Below are 20612 nucleotides of genomic sequence, written 5' to 3'. Positions count from 1 at the left end.
CTATGGCATCTCACTCCAGTCGGTGACCGTCAGAAAGTCTCTTCTGCGTTACATAAAGTACCTATTCTAACACAAGGTAGACATTCTTATCGTTAGAGTGTGTGCCCTTAACATTGACTTGAAGGTTGAATTAAAAAATAATGGAAGGAAGTGGACAATAGAAGACAAATACTTTGATGCGTAGATCAACAATATAACAGAGGACAAACAAGGAATCGAAAGACTTGTTCTCGTTTTTATTTACAGATAAGGAAATGTTCACCATAAAGGATTTAGATTTGAATCTTCAGGCAAGTAAATACTTAAAGGTTTCCAATTCAATATTTTTCTCCAAAAAATTATGTTTCTCAAAGGATTTTATGATGTATGGAAATACGATTCTTCTTTTTGCGATCCAACTTATGTCCTTAAGGGTTCTTGGTAAAACAGCATGCTGGGGGCAGGGAGGAGGGGGAGAGAGAGAGAGAGAGATTGATTTTTGAAATAAGCATCATTTCTAGTTAAATATTTATTACAGTCTTAGCCCTTTGAGATTTCATATAATTAGTTGTTATTTTGACTAGGTACTTCTAAAGCATAAAACCACACTTGAAAAATTAGTCCACCAATTCTTTTTTATAAACTTAATGTCATTTACTACATTAACACTGGGTTTTTTTCATTTTTCTAAGTTATTTTATCTTAAAAATTAGAAATCCAAAATGCATGAAAACATTTAAATAACATATAAAATTTTTCTATTTTGAATTTTACCACAATTAAAAATAAAAAAGTTTTACACCCATAATTTTATTGTATTATTTTAATATTAGAAAAATAGGTTATTTTCGATTTATCAAGAAGTTGAAAATATATTTTTAAAATTTTCATATGTAAAAACTTTAGTAAGTGATTCCAAATTTGTATATAGAAATGTGCTTCTGATAATAAATACTATAATTTTAATCATTGTTTAACATCATCATCAATCAGCAGAAAGATTTGTATAACTGTTTCCAATCTTTATGAATTATTCATTAACTTATACTGGGAAGTGAGAGAAAATGTGATTTTTCTATCTCAGAACACATAGGTTAAGTCTTCCATATTTAAACATTGCACATATAAATTGACTTATTTACCAAATCGCCAAAGTGTTGTGTGTATCACATAACACACAATGCTTTGAGTTCAGACAACTCAGAAATCTTGTTGAATTAATTAATACTTCTAGGAGCTTGCTTGGTTCTTTATTATTAAGAAAAAGAAAATTATTATTTTCCTTTATAATGACTATAAAGTGCGGTGTTGTACAACATACTGTTTCTGAAATTTACAACATGATGAATCTCTTAACTAACGATATGACCAAAACAAAAGAGTTGTAGGTACAAGCCTCTTGTTACCTTTCTCTTTGAATGCATCTGGGATATTTTAACTGTCCTCTGTCACACTGTACTCTAAGTTCAGGTCCCGTGACAGATAGCTCAGCTATAAAACTATCTCTTTTGCAAACAAACTCAACATACTCGCCATGGAAAATAAATGGCCTGTTGTCAAACTTCCATTTCAGGAGTAAATTATTATTTTCCATTTCAATAAAAGATAATCTGCAGGGCTCTGAAAAAGAAAAAAAAAATTCATCTTGATACATGCCGTTACTGCCAGGAAGTGTTGTGTCCTCTACTCACGATAACCTTAAAATCTCTGGGCACGAGCAGGACAAGTGAGTTAGTCAGAGCTAATATTTAAGTTGGAAAACCTGCTCAGAGCTCACAGAAAACACGCCTCCATTTTTCTCTGAGGTCCTCAGAAGGTAGCACTACCTTCTTGGTGTGAATAGCTAATAAGATACTGACTTGCTTCATCTTTCCAGATTGAGGAGTTCACTCCTATCCCTGTTTCTACACTGTAGTCACGCTTTCAATTACAGTACCAATCACCCTGAGCGGTAATCACTATCATATTGATCCTGACCACTCCAGCTCAGCGATCTTACCACCCCTCCCCCCCCACTAGCTGCCTGACAAATGGCATGTGCCTCACAAGTATTTGTTAGGGCGAGCCGGGCTATAATTATTTATGATCTAGAGCAGTGGTTTTGATCCTTTTTTTTGTTAAATCTCATGGCACATAGAAACTAATTACTAAAATTCTGCAGCGCAGCAAAATATGTGTTGTATTTTTTGCCAATCTGATTTTTTAAAAAGTATAATTTTGGTTTATTCACACCAGCTGGCTATTGTTGTATTGGCTGTTGTCATTTTTTTTTTATTTGACAACCTAAGGGAAAAGGGGTCAGTGCCCCGGGCTTAATAGCCAGGTACTGCATGTGTTAGAAAGTCACAAGGCGCACTGCTTGAAAATCCCCGAGGAAAGAATAGAATCCAGTGATTAAATAAGCTCTCTAATAAAAGAACACAAATGCAGATGGTAAGCCTTATATTAGTGCTGGAACAACTCAAAGAGAACAGAAAGTGAAAGAAGATGATTTTATTTTATTAAATAGAGACATAAATAGTAGCACATACCTAAACATGAGGGCGGTGTGGTCCACACTCCTTCTAGACAATAGGACTCTTTAGGCCCTTGTAGGAAATAGTGTTGGAAACACCTGTATTCCACGGAGGAACCATTTTCATAGGGGTCGAATTTTAATTGAACAATGACTCCATTTTTAATAAATGGAGGAGATGCACACATTCCCTTAGATTCTGCAAAAATATATACAAGGAATTGCTATACTCGGTGCCCAGTGATCTCTTAACTGCTACAGAAATACAATGAAATACTTCATGGGAAAGCATGTATAAGACAGCTCTCAAATAAGTTTTAAATATCAGGAGCATTTCTGCAGTACTTCACATTATAAAATTCACGGTTGCAATTAGAATCCCATGTGGTACATTTAAGTACACATTTAAAATTAGCCAAGAATTGACCATCATGATTTTATTTTTCTCTTTCTACCTAGCTGAAAGTGACTGTGTGTGCAATTCCTCTTGAAGCTACCCTTTATGTATTCTCTTCCTTTTTTTCTTCGGACAGGTCAGAGTCTTAGGTCCAAGGAGTACACAGAATCTGTCACTCTACACGGAGCCTCCTTCTGAGAGAACGCTCCACAGCAAACTCCAAGGAGAGCAATGCTTTACAGAGTTGTTGGTTGCGCTAATGAGGGCAATCGACCACCACCCCACCTCCTTGTCTGGCGGTGCTTATCCAACCTCCTGATTTCTCCCTTTACAATACTGACCGATTGAAATTACATGAGGTCAGCGTACCCTCCTAATGAAGTGTATGTGTTGACTGGAAATTGATCAGGCCATTCCCAGTTTTATAGGTTAGAAGGTGATGGTGGCGAATTGCTTTGGGTCTGATACTTGGGATCCAAGTGACGACATTGATCCCTTGGGAAATTGTAACAGGCGCTATCGTTTTACCTTTTCTTACACATAAAGGATAGTTCACTTGTCCTCTATTGCACTGCACAGATAGCGCAGACAGTGGGGTTGATGGAGACAGATCGAATCCCTCCTTGCATACAAAGTCTATTAAGTCTCCATGCAAAACCTTCCCTTCGTACTTCCACTTCATCTCTATGTTGTTTCTCTTCATGTCCTCCTCATTCACAGTGCATGGCTCTGCAAGACAAATGCTCTTTTCAATTCTTTACTCACCTGACGAAGATGAAAGCGCCATGGTCACAAAATGAAAACAAGGACAGGCACCCACAGCAATGTTTTATATTTAACATTGACCGTGACTAGACCGCCTCAAACATGGACATAAGGAAGTACTTACTTCTTATCACTGTCAAATGAATGTATTCATGTCCCTATTATTTTCCTTACATCGTAAATTAGAATGACTGACTTTTTTATAATTTTTTTAAAAATTTCCAGTACAATCGACATACAATATTATATTAGTTTCAGGTGTGCAGCATAGAGCTAGGCATTTATGTGCATTATGAGGCGACCAGCCAGTAAGTTTAGGACCCATCTGACACCATATGGATATATTACAAAATTATATTCCTGGCTTTTGTAGTTTGCAGGGCTATTATTTTTAATTGACTGGCTATTTTAACTTATGGGAAATGTATCCTTACTATTAGCAAAAGTCACAATGCAACCAGTTAACTGCAACTGTAGTGACCAGTCACATTACTTTTAAATATCACCCCGACTAGCAAAGTTATACAAACGAGGCAAAACTACAAGCTGAAAATGAGAGGTGAATATTATCTTCTTGATGTTCTCTCATTAGGTACTTCTTTACAGAGCTGCCCCCATGCTCTGCTGGAAACACTACCACGAGCTACACTGTGTCTCAAAGCAAAATATATTTAGAGGAACTACAAATACATATGTCTTTTTTTTGCTCAACAAGATATAAAAAAGGTGACGGGCCATTCAAGCAAAGAGGTGATAGCAATGAAACTAATAACAATACGCTGTGCTGAGGAATGAATCAAATTGACCAGGGCTCTCCTCATGAGTTCCTGAGTTCCATGCGAGCAGAGACTTTGAGTCCCATGCTAATAGGACGCGTCACTTAGGAGAAAGGTGACACAGAACACGATGAGTCATAAAAACATAAATATACTTGATGCCACTGAAATGTACCCTTAAAAGTGGTTAAAATAATAAAGTTTTGTTGTTTGTATTTTACCACAATTTTTTGAAGTAGCAGGGTAAGAACTAATATAGTCCTAGGCCCTAACCTATTGGAGATTTTCTGCTTAGAGGAATGATAACGGAAACCATGGGGAAAAAAATTTACACAAAATTAGTATTTCCATGCTATAAAACACTGTGGGAAAATCGCATAGAAATACAAACATAATGGTAAAAGAAAATCAATATGTTTTAAGAGAAATAAGGTCCAGGGGCTTAATGGCCAACATGGCAGCTGCCGTCCCCAGTGCCGTTTTGCACACTTGAAAGTTACCAAGCGAGTAGGTATGAAATGCTCTCATTAAACATAACAACAAAGAATGGCGCTTAGGCGGGGTGAGGGCTACGTTAAGCCACCTTATTTCGGTCATTTCACAATGCTCTGCGAGTGTGCCAACTCATCTTGCCTGCCCACCTCTATCTCACACAAGGTTACACGTCAGGTGTACCGGGGAGAGAGCTTCCGAAAAAAATCCTCTGTGTGGTCTGTGTTACCTAGGCAGACAGGTGGGTCCGACCATTGTCCGTGTTCACAACGGGACCTTTTTTCTCCCTTCAGTAAGTAGTACTGGTTGCACTTGTACTCCACCGAGGAGCCCGCTGTGTAGCTCGCCAACGACCCGTGGACGATGGCGCCGTTGACGACACCAGGTGGGGCTGGACACGTCTCCCTGTTTGCTGAGACAAACGGTTGTTTTAAAATTCCTGTGAATTTGATGTTACCATATAGCCCCCCATACAATAGTGCACCAAGATTGGAACCATAGAATTTAGACAACTGATTTCAAAGTCACCAGAAACAAGAAATGTTTTTCAGCTCCAACATTTTTTCAATGTACAGAGCAAGACTGGAGAGCAAATGTTTTGCCCTCGCTCAAGGATGGCTATTTTTTCACTCTTCTTGCCTGGGGAAGACTCGTGAGTCAGATACTCCTACAATGTGTAGAAGGGGAAGCAGCGCTCTTTAACCTGGTGATGGGGGCGAGTCTAAGTCTGTCCCCGGTCACCATCCACATTTGTTCTTTCCTTCCCACGTCCCTTCATCTCAGACAGCAGCCAACCCAGGGATAAAAACTACCATTTCTCTTTCACTTTCGAGTCTGCCTCGAACTCTGCTCATTTCTCTGCCGTTTCTGACAGCCCTTCTATTAGGCAATTTACACCCTCGGTGCACGCGTTGCGGAGGCCTCTCCGGGACCCGACGGAGAGACCAGAGGGAGAGCAGACGGGGAGCACCCGGGGCAGGGGCGCACCCGGGGCAGGGGCCCACCCAGGCTTGCCCCTCGGTGAACCGGAGGCCCAGGAAACTGTCTCAGAGGGTGGAGGGGCCAGATGCCAGGGTCCGGAGCAGGGTGCTCTGTCCTGTGAGGAGGGGTGCCCAGCCGCAGCCCGGGATGGCTGTGAGGACGGCCCAACACAAAACCGTAAATTCACCTAAAGCCTTTCTTTTGCTCATCAGTTTTCATTAGTGTTTGTGTATTTAACATGTGGCCTAAGACAACTCTTCTTCTTCCAGTGTGGCCCAGAGACGCCCAAAGGTTGGACACCCGACGTAGGACATAAGGGGAGAGGAAGTAGATCAAGGTCATGGCCAGCCACTCCGTCCATCATGTCCTTGTTGGTCTTCCCCAGTGAAGCACAACGATACTAATGTGCTGTCATTTAAAGCTCCTAAGTTGTGACACCAGGGCAGGTAGGAGTGGCCAGCCCTACTGGGCATTGGATTTTTTTTTTAAGTTTTCCAATCCCTTACACTGGCTTCCATTCTACAGATGGCTCCCGAGAGTCAGAAACAAAACAAAACAAAACAAAACACAAAAAAATATTCTCTGCAGTGGCCTCTTGCTATAAGGCTGTGGATTAAATAAAGAGGATGAAACTTTTTGCCCAGTTAGCTATTGACGCTGCTGTAGCGCACATACCCGCACACTCAGGGGGGCGTGTCCAGTTCCCATGGTTACAGATTATTTCTTTTGGTCCGCGGAGGTGATAACCGCTTTGACAGCTGTATGTCACTCTGTCCCCATTGTAATAAACCCTAGAGTGGAGGTCCGCCGCACCGTTCTCGACCAGCGGTGGCTCCTCACAAGCTGTCTTCCCCTTTACCTCTGAAAAGGCACAATTTCAAGGGAAGACGCCGTTAGCAATGCAGCAGATGCCACTTTAGGGAAGGCTTACGGGGGCGGGGGGGGGGGGGGTGCTGACCCACGCATTTTGGAGGTTCCGTCCAGGTCCCATTGTTACAACGTATTTCCTCTGACCCCTGAATCTCGAAATTCAGCTCACATTCTATCCGAATTGTCTCTCCAGGACGATAGGTCGTCGAGTAGGTGCGAATCTTGGAGTTCAGAGGCAGCGGTGGAGGAGGGCATCGATTTCTTCTTCCTGACGGAAAAGCAGCCGCGTATTTCATCATCTAATTACCCAAAAAAACAATGCTTAAGGTTTGCCGGGCATGCTCGCTGTGCCGAGTGCCCTAAGAACGAGGGCAGACGGACCCTAGGGTCGCCTCCTGCGGCACGCGCGTCCCCAGGGGCAGAAGGGAGGCTTGCTTCCAACCCGCAGAGCGCAGCGCGGGCAGGCGATGGGACGGAGGCGAGCGGCCACGGGTGTGATTGGCGACGCAGCAGGGTGAGGGCCTTCTTGCCGAGGGGAGCAAGCTGCTGCGTCCCCCTGAGCGTCTAGGAGGCCGGGGCGGAGGGAGGGCCGCCGGCGCCCTCCGTTCCGCCGCCTGCCAAGCCCGGGTGCCGCGGGCAGCCCCGTGGGCGTGGAAGCCCACTCTCCAGTCAGGCCTCGCGGGAGACCACAGTTCCCCCCGCCCCTGACTGCCACCGTGTGAGCCTCGGAGGCCACCCCAGGGCGCGGTGGAAGCTGCTGAGGCTGCGACGACGTGGCTTTGCGCCACTAGAAACCTAGAGAACAGCAAGGGTTTTACCTCCCTGGCCTTTCCTAACCCAAAAGTAACCTTATTAAGTGGGGGCTCTAGCAACTCCCACATTCCAAAGAAATGAAACGTATGAAGCAAGCTAATGATTAGTAAGTGGAGGATCTCTTCTTGAACCCGTGTCTCTCTGAATTAAAATGTGTTCTTAACTTTTGTAAAATACTCACTCTCTGAGTTTTCCACAGCTGCTGGGGCAAATCTGCACAAGGCAGTGGCTTACAATAGTGCGCATTTACTCCTTCACAGCTCTAGACGCCGAAAGCCCAGACTCTGCTTCCCGGGCTAAAGCCGGGTGTCAGGAGACCTGCGTCCCTCCTGGGGCCTTTCGGAGAGGCTGGGCGTCTTGGCCCTTTGGGGCTCCTGGGGGTCGCCTGCATGCCTGGCTCGTGACCCCTTTCTCCTGTCACTCTGGCCTCTGGCTTCTTGGTTCCTCTGCTCCCTCCATAAGGACATCTGTCGGCCAGGGCACTGGCAGGGTGGGAGCCATTGTCCAGGCTACGACGGTGCGGCCTCCCTCCGTCCACCAACGGCTGGAGAAAACAGCGAGCGCACCGTGGCGTGCGGACCCATTTGGATGGCGAGGCGCGTGGAAGGCGTGACAAGCAGGCCTGTCTGCCCTTGGTTTTGGGAATAACATGCGACACTTTGCTCACCGTTTTCTTCTCTGCTGTGACACCAGGCTGGTAAGCAACGCTGGAAAACTTGTCAATTGATTTGCTAATTTTAAAAACGTTATTGCCGCATGCCTTCGAAGGATTGCGACAGCTGCGGGCCCTCGCTGGGCCAGCCCCGGGCTCGCCCCCTTCCTGGCTCCTCTCGGCCCCTGTTTCGCATTGTCATGCCTCTCACAACAGGCTCTTTCTCCCGCCCATCGGTCCTGACCCTGTGTTCTGGGTCGCAGAGGAAATAGAGGCTACCAAGCCCTTGACCCCTTCTCCCCATCCTTTCCAATCCTCCGGCTCCTGTTTGTCTTTTAAGGCCCAGGCCGAATAGTGCCTGTCCCCTCTGTGAACTTGCTCCCAACGCACCCCTGCATCAGAATCGGTAATGTCTGCTCCGCTCCTTTGTACCAGACTTTGCTGTTCCATCTGTCGCGTCCTAGCACTACCTCTTTCGCGTCTGTTTCCTGCGCCAGACAGGGAGCCCACCACTTTGTAGGTGTGATTACATGACTAGCGAACTGATGTCTCCCAGCAGAGAGTCCTGCCACCTGCGTGGACACGTCAGCCATAGAGATGGAACCATAGCTGTTACATGTTAGGACAGCCCCCCATCGACGGCCTCCTTTGTCATCTTCCCGCTGGGTGACACTCTTGCGTTTTCTGTTCTTTACCACACGATTTTGCGGTGTATTTTCACCTCAGGAAATACGTGGTCAAGCAAGGCAGTTCCTGGTGAAGCTGCCGGCTTGGGATAATTGAGTCTAGTAATTCCCAATTAGAAAAATGTATTTATCATAATAAGAGGTTTAAAATGTAGAAAAGAGGTTTTTAAAAAAAAAAATGCTTAGAAGGCATAGCCCTTCTACAATCTAATACAAAACTTAAGATATCTTTAGATAAACTGTATTAAAGTTTTCTGAAAATAGCACCTATGTAAAAGACATGTGCTATTTTTTTAAATAGCACTAAGGACAAGAATTGGATACCATCCAAGACATTCTTTTCATAGAATTAGAGCTTGTTAGTAACGACGCGTGGGGCCCCGTGGCACCGGAGACCCCCGGGCGAACCATTGTATAAAGCACATGACTGTCTAACCACTACGCGGTGCACTCAAAACTAACACGGAATAACGTTAAAGGTAAGCTGTAATTGAAAAGTAATTTGAACTTAAAAGAATAAAGTACAGAAGTATTTCATTAAAAAAGAGAAACAAGGCAGGGTGTTTTATTTGTATGTGTGAAATTTTAAAAATTACCTTCACATACAGGAGCTTCTGGGTACCAGCCAAAGTTATAGCATTGAATTAAATCTGATCCACTTAGATAATAATTTTCATTGCAGAAAAACTGAACTACCTCTCCTTCTCCATAGGCTTGCTTGACAGGATGAAAATAACCATTTTCTAGGAATCTTAAAGAAGGGCATTTTAATTCTAAAAATAAAAAAAAACAAATAAAAACACAACGAATTGTTATTTTTCTTGCTAGAGCACACAATTCACTCACCACTTATAGGCCATATCTGGAATAGAAATCTCTAAATTTGCCATGTTTTATTTCATAAAATGAAAGCTTGTCAATTTATATATTTATTATATTTCACTAGACTTATTTTAACTTAATTATTTGAGCTACAAGGATTTTGTCCCCCTATTAGAGCACCTTTGAGGACCAAAGCCTACTGTCAACATAATGAAAACCAGAAGCAAAAAAAAAAAAAAAATGAAATTGAACATAATTAGCATCACAACTCATATGCACATCTGCCTGAGAGGACATTTTCAGAGGGAACCTGATTGTCCAAAATGAGCACCTACTGGTACATTTCGGCGTGAGAGACCACCCGTGCGTGCGACACTCGGCCTCCTCTGCGGACGCCCCCCCGGCCGTGACATAGCCGGGGGCACACTCGTACCGCGCTTTGTCCCTCACTCGGAAGGTTTTCTGTGTTGTGGTGTAATTTCCGTGCTGTAGTTCGGGAGCCACGCAGGTCTCTGACAGAAAGAACAGGAATTTATGTTATGGACTTCATCACTAAATTTGCGATAGCAAAAAGAAATCTCCAAATGAATTGTCGCTGGCTCAAGAATATAGGGCAGAACCAACCCTGGGGAACCACGAAGGAGTCCACGTTTGCTTTGCCTCACTGTTCCTCCCCCCGCCTCCCGCCACACACACACCCCTTGTGTCCTAACCCCACCCACCTTCTATTCTTACAATCCAAGTCTAGTGTATTTGACCAAAGGCCCAGTTCCACAGAAGGCTCAACAAGTTTTGGTTATGCACCATTTCTGGGTTTGTAATAATTTTAACAACTATCAACACACTAATAAAGTCTGCACGTTCAAATTACTGCACTATTTTAGGTATACCTGAGATTAGTCTACAACATAAAATAATGTACGTGGCCTCGGTGTCTTCTCTAGAAAAGGAAATAGTAATTTAGACATGTTGCAAGACATGGGTTTATTAAGGTGTTTTCCTTTTATTTCACTTGAATATTGTTATGATTAATCAAAGGTGAGAACGGCCGGATTGGGTGTGTTGTGGGGGTTGCTGAGAACCTTGAATAAAGGAAACACCTGACATTTGAGAACAACAATATAACTTCCTACATTTGCAAACATACTGAAAATTCAGTTCTGTTAAATAAAAGTGCCCATCGACGCGCGTGAAAGCAGAGCCGCAGGAGAGCTTCCCCTCCGTTTTGGGAAGTGCACGTTGGGCGCATACCTTGTCCCTTACTGCAGGCAGGCAGAGAAGACCACCCACTGGCGAGACACTGCACAGCTTCTTCGTCCTGCCCCCCGGGGGTCTTGTATCCCGGGCCGCAACGGTAGCGCAGGCGCTCCTGAATGGTGTACAGCAGCTTCGCCTCGGGGATGTGGCCGTGTATCAGGTCAGGCTTAGTGCATTTTTCTATGGGAGAAAATAGTTCTTTGCTTAGCTCGATGAAATTCAGCTTGTCTGCCACTAAGTTGCAAAACGGAGGCAGAAGTTTAATATGGTCCTTTGAATTTTAAGGAGAAAAATATTCACTCTACGAGCCCTTGATTTCATTTAATTTTGGAAATGACCTGCATGTTCTGCATTGAATTCATTTAAAAACTGATTCAATTTGACATTAACATTCTTTAGTTCTTACAGTCATTCCTGTCTCTCCCACGACTACTTCCAGAAAATATATGCAGAGCTCTTCACTGTCACTAATGGCAAATAAAAAGGAAATTTTTTTTTTTGGATTTACTTCCCACCCTTTTAAGTCCACTGTGATTGATGGTTTTTAACGTCCTTAACAAAAACACATCCTTAACCAACTCTGACACATCAGCACGTACCCAGCTTCCTGTGCGCAAGTTTTGCCTTAGCACGTAAAGGAACGCAGTTGAGTCTCTGTTCCTTGCCATGTGATGAATGCCCATTTCAGTTACTATTTCTATTTTCTTCACAGATTTTATTAACAACAAGTAAAAAGTAACATTTTTAATGAGAAACATTATTTGCAGAATTTCAGAGCATGCCTTCATTTGTGGCGGGGAAGTGGGGAGGTGGGGAGGCAGCGGGCCAGCCCTTGTGCTGCTACGTACCGAAAGGACGCACCACCTGCTGTGTCGTGTGGGCCCCTTAGATTTACGACCGCAGGGACTGGCATGACGCAGGTGCCAGTGGCCGCGCGGCGGGGACTTACTGAAGCACCGGGGCTCCGGGGACCAGCCCTCGGCCGTGCATGCTGTCCTGTCCTCTTGCTTCCCGGTGAGCGTTGTGTAGCCCGCCAAGCAGGAAAATGACAATTTTTGGTTTACACTCATTGGAAAGTAGAAACTTTCAAAAGTATAGTAATATGGGGCAATCCTCCCATTTTTCACACTAGGAAGACCACAGGGCTTCTCTGAAATGAGAAAAGAATCACGCTGAAAACCGAAAAATGGACCTAAAGCCATGAACTTGGCGGCTGAGCACCAAGACGGGTCATTTCAAAGCGTTTGCAGACACGTTGCCTGGTATTATTTTTCTTACGTAAATTTTGAAGTCCTTCTATGACCATCGTTTTCAACCAGACTTAACCTGCAAGCAGCCCCGACGCCCGACAAGCAGGCAGGCGGACACTGGGCTGGCCGCTTCCAAGGGAACCGTCCCTAACTTCACACCGCAGCGCGTTGCACTTGGAGTGTCACCTCAGCCGCCTGTGATTGCGCGTTGCCGGCAGCCACGTTAATAAACAGAATAGTTGGGGTTAATTTCACTAATAGGTTTTATTCGCCCGGTATGTTAACAATATTTTTCATTCTTTTTTTTCCTTAACCTGTGTGGCTGTGCGTCTTGACAGAGAGCACACCCCAGTTTGGCCCAGCCACACACGTCAGCAGCCGCACGCGGCCCAGACCAGCGTGCGGACAGCAAAGCCCAGGACAGAGGAAGTTCAGCCTCAGGCCACAAAGCCAGGGCAGAGGTGAGAGTGTGAGGCCGCGGTCTCTCTCTCCCGGCAGCTCACGTTTTTTTGTGTGCAAAAGCAGACAGTAACTATGTAGTAATTAGAACATGCTGGAAGATTGCAATGCCTTCATGACATGTGTAATAGACAACTGTATCAGCTGGCTTTTCTATCCCGACCCAGACAGAAAAATAAAACCAAAGGAAACCATTCATGCAAATGCTATCTTACTGTGGAATTAAATATATCAAAATATGTGTATTCTATTTATTTCACTTACATAATTTTAATTGCAGACTCTTCTTTTGGTAGAAAATGTATAGTAAACTATTTAACTGAAAGCAATTATAATCTGTTAGGATATTTTATTTCAACAAATTCCCTGCAGTGTTTACTTTAGAAGCGTCTGATGCTGGGGTTTCCTGCTTGGCCTTCTCAGACTTGCTGACAAGGAATTACCTGCCGGGTTTCTCAGCTCTGCAGCCCGCTAACACCGCCTGCCAGTCGCTGCACCTCACTCCCACGCTAACCTCGCACTAGGCGTTGGGCAATGAAGATTTCCCACCGATACGGAGTTGACAGCCACTGGTTTGTCTAAACAGTCCTCATTCACAACTGCTGTCGTGCGGAACTCTTAGCAGAGCCCCTTCCACTCTCGAGAACGTCCTCATTGGCAACATCAATAAAGGGTCCTCCTGGCAACCGCTACTTAGTGACTTCAGTCAGTAAATAAAGTAGGATGAAAATCAATTTCAAGAGCCCAACATCTTTCTGCTGCTTTATGCCCTTTCTTTTACAGATTTCCCACATTAAGCTTTCACTTTATGAACAGAGAATTAAATTTACCCAAGCTCTGCAGGGCTAGGAATGGACCATCATATGGCATGAGAATGAAGGTTAACAGACTACTTCTAAATGGCCACACTGTGAGGCTGACACCCCTTTACAATATCGAGATCTTGATCTGGGCCCCCGATCTAGAGATACAAAGGGTTTTCGGTCTTGTTCCATTTTTCTAACTTATGTTGCTATAAGAATAGTTCACTAGTTTTTCCCAAATGAACAGCGTCTATCTAAATATTATAACACATTATACTTATAAGAAGTATGTTTTCATAAAATTGATACATAAAAACAAAAGACTATACTAAAAGCTCAAGTTAAATGAATGTTAGAATTTCCTTGGATAATTTTGAGAGGATAAAGAATATTAAAAATTAATTTTACCTTCTGCATAGAGCTCTCCTGAGATGATTAATATGATAATAAAAGCAAAGCCTTTCGACCTCATCTTCAACGTTGCGCTTAACAAAGATTTTTAACAATTTGCAAGCCCTGGGGCTCCTCATTAAGTACATAATACTCTCCGGGAGCAAAAGTTAATAATTTACAACATCCGTCTAAGTCTTTTGGTAACAAGCCTACTGGTTCAGCTAAAATGTTTTTGAATAACACTAAAACAACGGAACTAAGGGCATCGACAATACTTCTCATGCCAGAATCCAAGGAGAGTGTGACAACCGACACGCAGGCAACAGGGGCCGCAGGACAAATAATGAACCCGGACTGTGTAATACACGGGGTGAACGTTCACCCACATTCCCCATTAGAAGCCTGCAGAGTAAAGTTCACCCCGGGCGCTGTCGATCAAATGCGAAGGTGAACTTGGGAACAGGAGGTAATGAACAGCTGTTAAAATATGGTGGTGTCTCGATCACACTGATTGCAGAGAAAAGTGACTTCAGTAGCTCTAAGCAATGATAGAACAATATTATTGACCGAACCATCGAAGGCCGGAGAGCTGGTGTTTATTCAGTGGCAGGTGCGCTGCGAGCTGTGTTCTGAGAGCCGACGGGGCAGCAAGTCATGTGTTCTCCTCGCGTGGGGACAGAAGTGAAAAACCAGAGGAAAATGGCTGCCCCTGTCAGGCTGATACGTTCTGATGGGTTTTCATTTAAACCACAAAATAAGGTCGTGCGGAGGGAGCGATCATGATTTCAAGTTTGTCGCTTCTTAAGGAACACAGCGCAGTAAAGGAAAGCGCGCGTCCCCTAGGGTCACGGGTCAGCGGGTTCCCGCCCCGGACCTTGTGCAAAACCAGCAGCCAGACCAAGAGACCACACGACAGCGTTTCCCTCCGAGTCCCCGCCCTCAATCGCCGCCTCGACTTCTAACAGCACAGATGGGTGTCACTGGTTTATCTGCGGAAATGAAACCACACAGTGTTTTTTACACGTCTGGCATCTCTTGTTTAGCCTTTCGTCGGTGAGAGCCATCCGCTCGCTTCTCGGGCTGTGGTGGCTCGTTCCTTCGCCGTGCGGTGTTTCTTTCTGTTACTAAGGCACAGGCTACCTATTCACTCGCCTGTTCGTGGACATTCAGGGGACTTCCAGTTTAGGGATATCCTATGGTCGCTGCTCATTTGCAATGAAATTTTTTTTTTTTTTTAAATTTTAAAATCGTCAGTCGCCCCCACCAGAGAAACAGGGCATGCGGCGAAACGGCTGTAAAGGGAAAGGGCTCACGGACGCCCAGGGAGGTAGGAAGGCCCCCCGCGACAGACGGGAGGCTCGGAGCCCGCAGAACGCCCGCCGGGCCGGCAGGGGGCGGCCGCCGCCGCCGCAGCCCCGAGCGCGGCGGCGGTCCACCTTCAGCGTCTCCCGGCGCCTGTAAACTAGTGAGTAGAATTCTGACAGAAGTCAGGTAAATTGACTTATAAAAAGTAATAATAGCAGTAATTATCTACCCTTTCTGCTCCAAAGTGACTTTAAAAACATCAAGTGCCTATGCTGGTATATAAGGGTGTCTGGCACCAAAGAATTAACAGGTCAGATGCAACCGTCCTCTGCAAGATCACCAACAGGACGCAGCTCTTATTCTGTGACCTGTGTACTCATGGTTCAAGACACGGCGTCCCCACGGGACGGCTATCGTTGTGTTGGCTGTTGTCATTTCTGAATTGGACGGTCTAGGGGGAAACTGGTCCGTGCCCCCGGCTAAACAGGCAGGTGTTGCATGTCTTAGGGGTTCCCGCGGCGCGCTGGTGGAAAAGCACTGCCCTCGCCTCCTGTGCCACTCACGGTAAAACATAAGCTGCCTAAACAACAGCCGCCCTCCCCTGGGATAGGAAACAGAAGCCCGTGGAAGGAAACAGCGTGGCCCACAGGGCTCTTCCGAGAAGACTCCGCCCCTTTCCTGGAAAAATCCTGAGCTTCCTCCCTCTTAGTGAATGATTGAATGTCCCGCCCCGCAATTAACTGAGCCCCAGTAAAGAAGTAAATCCCGGTGAGGGGGGCCCCGCGGGGCAGTAGAGCGCCCTCTGTCCCGCTGATTCACTCCTGAACTCTCTCTGTCACTTGAAACTCTGTGCTGGTTCGTTTTGAATGCTTTCCTGTTCGAAGCCAGGAATCCACAGCGGGCTGTGCGACCTTCAGGTCCCGGGACCCAGAATGCTTCTGTCACCTGGATTCTGTTATGAACATCTGAGACTTTTAAATTACATATGTAACCCTCTATCCATCCATTCTTTTTTTTTTTTTAATGCTTTTTAAAAGTAAATTGCAGTTATTTGCGAATGCTCCTCTAAACACTTAAGCAAATAGATCATTAACTCCAACTCACTCTTTTCTACAGCTTATTCTTTGGATATGAAATGTGCAAAGAAATGCACAGCTTTTTCAGCATACCTGCTCTGCATCTTGAACACCGCGCACACCCCCTACCTCAACACCCTACCTATTACCAGGGACCCTGAAAATTCTCCCCTGTGCTCCTTCCCGGGCATGACCTGTCTCCCCTACCCCACAGGCACCCAGAGTTCCAGTGGCTCCACCAACCACGTTGCCTGTCCGTTCTAGGACTTCGTAAACGTGGAAACACGCAAGTGCTCATTTTTGTAAGTCTTCTCTCGCTCAGCGTAACGTTTGAGATTTATCCATGTTGTTGTGGGAACCAGTACTTCACTCCTTTTTATTGCGCTCGTACTTTTCAAAACAGTGCAGTGACCTTAGAGAGTAGTGATGGTGAAGAGGCTTGTCAAAGATCGCAAAACTAGTAAATAGTAGAGCCAGGGTTCAAAGAAAGTCATTTTTTAAGAGGTAAAATATATAAAGAGGCATCAAAATTAAATTTCTAACTTTGTAATCAATTCAAAGTCACTGCCACTTACTAGTTTTAGTAAATATAGAAAGTATATAGCATCTAGAAATACAATGAAATAAACAGGTTATTTAGCTTTTCAAAAATCACGGCTGGAAAAATCTTTTATATCAGGTAAGAACAATGGTAAGCAACCCAATTTTTTAATGTTTTTTTTTTAATCTATTTTCCTGGTACAGACATCAAAGGGTATAAAATAAAAAGCTGCTGTCACTTGTCCCTCGGCCACCCCATTCTACTCTCTTGAAGGCAAATGATGTCCTTAGCACCTTCTGCTTTTCTCAAGCGTCTTCCTGGCACACGCGAGCAAATCCACACCTTCCAACTCATTTTTCTAATTACCGGTACGTATTGCAGATGGCTCCATGGCAGTATGTGAACGCTTGGTTTCCTTCTTTTCCGATCAGCGTCATCTTCCAGTACATGGACATATATATAATTCAAATCAAGTTCATTGCCGTTGGATAAAAAAGGTGCTTAAATGGCTGGAACATCTAGTGCAGCACACGGCTTTTTGCACGTGCGGATATCGAGGAGAATAAATCCCCAGAATTTAGCGTGCATTTATAATACAGATAAATAGTGCTGAACTTTGGGAATGGGAATCATGCCAACTAACTCTCCCAGTAACTCAAGGGGCGTCTCCCACAGTCCTGAGAGTGTTGACAGACATGTCATGTTTGCAATGTGGCGAGGACAAACCTCATCTCAGTGTAACTTCAGTTTCTCGTGCAAGTGAGAGTGAAGGCTTTTACATGGATTTGAAAGGCATTTTTAGTTTCGTGCATGTTCTAGGCTTATTTTTCTGTTAAACTGTTGTTTTTTTCTTATAGGCTTGTAGAAACTTTTTATATATTAAGGAAGACAGAACGGGTGTGTGGTTTTGAGTTGTATGTTATTTTTTTTCCTGGAGTGCTATTTATCACTTAAGCTTGTTACGGTAGATTTTGCAAGTTAATTTAGCTTCTCCTTCAAGATTTTTGGATTTGCTCTCATTAAAATCACTCCAAAGTTGTTTTTTCAAAAATATCGCCTGTTTTTTAATAGTACTTCTTTGGTTTAACTTTATAATCGATGAATATAAAGTAAACCTTTGTGAAGGGTGTCGCTTAAGTACACAGCTCATATGTCCCCAGAGGTATCATGCTGCTCCAATTAGTTATCAAATAAATAATTTTTTATTGCCACTGGTCTGAATTTCCACTTTTCTCACATGCCAGACTCCGGTGGATCTCTTAGGTCTCCTTTCAGATTCTGTGTTTCAGGCCTCATCTGGCTGTGGTTTCAGCCGGACTTCTAGCCACACCAGCCACGGGACGGACTAAGCACCTGGTCTGTTCCGTCCTCCCTCTTGTCTTCTTTTCCAGAAATTTCCTGTCTGGTTTTGCCTGCCTATTTACCGGAATTCTCCTTCTCTACCTACCACTTTTTTGTGACATCAAGGATCAATGACTGGTTAAACCATATAAAATTAAAAGCAGGCTTATTAGGACCCTTAGCACTAGCAACAAGCAATCGTAAAAAGAAAGCGTCTTTTTAATGAGTAGATGTTTTTAAAATACTAGGCTTTCATTGCTAATAACAAGTAATTTAAGTTCTAGAGATAATAAATCGTGAAAAGAAAAAAAGCACCTACCCATTGAGAAAAATTTGACCATTTAAAATACAGAATGCACAATGTCAATTTCTTCCTTTCGAGACGGAGCGAAAATACGGTGTGAGTAAATAACAAGCTGAATTAGGGATAGATAGATAAAAATATCCAAGCAGGTAAGTGTATGTACTTTATTTGCAAAAATCATAGCTCTGAAATATTATTCATTTGTACATTTAAACGAAGTTTAAAATGACACTATGCTCAGGGGGACATCTGCTGGAAGTTTGAGTTATTGCAGTTAACAGGCCGCTTCCATTGAGACTCCCCTAACTTCACCATCAAAAAACTCACCTAAAATTAGATTCCAATGAATTGAGACTCCTTCTGTAATGTAATGTGATCACTGTTGAAAATAGCTACTTCTCCAGGAACAGGCTCAATAAACCTCTCATCGAGCCCTGCCACCCACACACACCCAAATACACGGCCTTTTTACCTTTTGGGAAGGCTTAGGATCCTGGTGTGGATTTAGCACATCAGGTTAGGAGAAATACCCTTCACTTAAAGAAGGGGCTCTACAGCCTCAGCTGGTGTGGCTCAGTGGGTTGGGCGCTGGCCTGCAAACCAAAGGGTTACTGGTTTGATTCCCAGCCAGGACATGTGCCTGGGTTGCAGGCCAGGCCCCCAGTAGGGGGTACACAAGATGCAACTACGCACTGGTATTTCTTTCCTTTTCTCCTTTCCTTCTCCTCTCAAAAAGTAAACAACATTTTTAAAAAAACAAAAATAGCCTATTACGTAAAATTTTGAGATTTTAGTCTGAATCCCAACATCAAAACTTTGAACAGCTCAAGTCATCTTCTTGCATGTGTAACTTCGTAGAAACATGTCCTGTGCAAATGCAAACTGGAGATACCCACGCTGGAGGAAATTGATACCAAAGCTGCCCTGGCTGGTGTGGCTCAGTGGATTCCGTGCTGGCCTGCGAACTAAAGTTAAAGCAAAGGGTCGTCAGTTCAATTCCCAGTCAGGGCACATGCCTGGGATGTAGGCCAGGATCCCTGCAAGAGGAAACCACACATTGATGTTTCTCTCCCTCTTCCCCTATCTCTAAAAACAAAAACTTTTTTTAAGAATTTATGCTGGTTGTTGACATCTTAGTATAACTTACAAAGAGATTGTCTATGCTAAAATTGTGTTAAATGAAAGAGGAAAACAAAGCACTTCAGAGAATCAACAAAAAAATGTGTTTGGAAAATACTGACTACCAAGAGTTCCTAAAACACTTTATTAGAAGAAAAAAAAAAAAAGCAAGCAACACCAAACTTATCCAGTTTAATTTCAATGTACTTTTTAATACACCAATATGATTTTTAAATCTATCCTACCCAAACTCCAGGCAATTTCAGGCTAATTAGGCCTAATCCTTATTCTAAAAAAATTAGTAAATTAAGTAGTTACATGGTCTCTCCATTTTTAGCTACTGACTTTATCCGTTACCAATTTTCGGGGCTTCCACTGATGGACAGACTTTAGGGTCCTATCAGATCCCACACAGCCGTGCAGGAACCACATGGGTTCAGCGCCAACAACCGTGACCCAAAAGCATAGAAAACCAGTTTGCTCCCGACCGGGACGACGTGAGGCTGCGGCGCGCGACCCAAGGCTCCGCTCCGAGCCATGCCGTGGTCGCCCCGGCCGCCTGGGTCCCCCAGCGCTTTGAAGTGGGGTCCGCTCGGCCTGGCCTCCGCAGCGGGCTCCTGCCGGTCGGGCCGGCCCAGGCAGCGAAGGAGACGGACGCCGGTGTGGGCTGTCAGCCTCCCTGGGAGTCTTTTGTCCTCTCAGCGCTTGTGAGCTGGCAGAATCTTAAATTTCCAACATTTGTGTCAGAAAAACACCCCGATTTATCAACAAGACAGAGCTAATAAATTATTCTACTCCCCGTAGAAATAGGATGATATTCAAACTAACATAATGTTTTAAAATAGCCATGAGTAACAGTGTTACAACCATTTTAGGAACATTAGTTTCTTCTGTGCATAAAGCTGTTAATAAAAGAAACAATGACATGAAAAAAAAAAGTTTATTTGGTACATGTATTTTTAAATTTTAATACAAAAGCAGATTTTAGTTCTACGAAAACAAAAGCAAGCCAGGCC

At 44.0% G+C, this 20612-nt stretch overlaps 1 protein-coding gene across 2 annotated transcripts; it reads right to left on the bottom strand.

Annotated features, from left to right (window-relative positions):
* Nucleotides 1-308: 308 nt before the first annotated feature.
* F13B (coagulation factor XIII B chain) lies at nt 309-14038 on the bottom strand. Of its 2 annotated transcripts, none has more exons than XM_054576445.1 (12): nt 13926-14038; nt 11955-12155; nt 11000-11185; nt 10084-10260; nt 9523-9699; nt 6864-7043; nt 6581-6766; nt 5154-5336; nt 3420-3620; nt 2511-2693; nt 1386-1599; nt 309-433 (listed from the first exon to the last, which is right to left on the bottom strand). In XM_054576445.1, the coding sequence occupies exons 1-12, from the start codon at nt 13987-13989 to the stop codon at nt 400-402; spliced, it is 1986 nt and encodes a 661-aa protein (XP_054432420.1). In that variant the 5' UTR covers nt 13990-14038; the 3' UTR covers nt 309-399. The 2 variants fall into 2 exon arrangements, with proteins under 2 accessions (XP_054432420.1, XP_054432422.1); XM_054576447.1 differs by having other exon boundaries at nt 329-433; nt 1509-1599.
* Between the last annotated feature and the right edge of the window lie 6574 nt (nt 14039-20612).

The sequence above is a fragment of the Pteronotus mesoamericanus genome, unplaced genomic scaffold, assembly GCF_021234165.1.
Source record: "Pteronotus mesoamericanus isolate MK-2021 breed Mesoamerican mustached bat unplaced genomic scaffold, CSHL_Meso_final contig_347, whole genome shotgun sequence".
Lineage (NCBI taxonomy): Eukaryota > Metazoa > Chordata > Mammalia > Chiroptera > Mormoopidae > Pteronotus > Pteronotus mesoamericanus.
This window is presented reverse-complemented; position numbering and strand designations above follow the sequence as displayed.

Coding starts and splice junctions, on each gene's coding strand:
- F13B (XM_054576445.1), bottom strand. CDS start 13,989: ATGAGGTCGAAAGGCTTTGCTTTTATTATCATATTAATCATCTCAGGA. Junction 6,767..6,863: donor GGAACCTCCAAAATGCGTGG/GTCAGCACCCCC, acceptor GTGCCTTTTCAG/AGGTAAAGGGGAAGACAGCT. Junction 1,600..2,510: donor CACACCGCCCTCATGTTTAG/GTATGTGCTACT, acceptor TTTCTTTTTCAG/AGCCCTGCAGATTATCTTTT.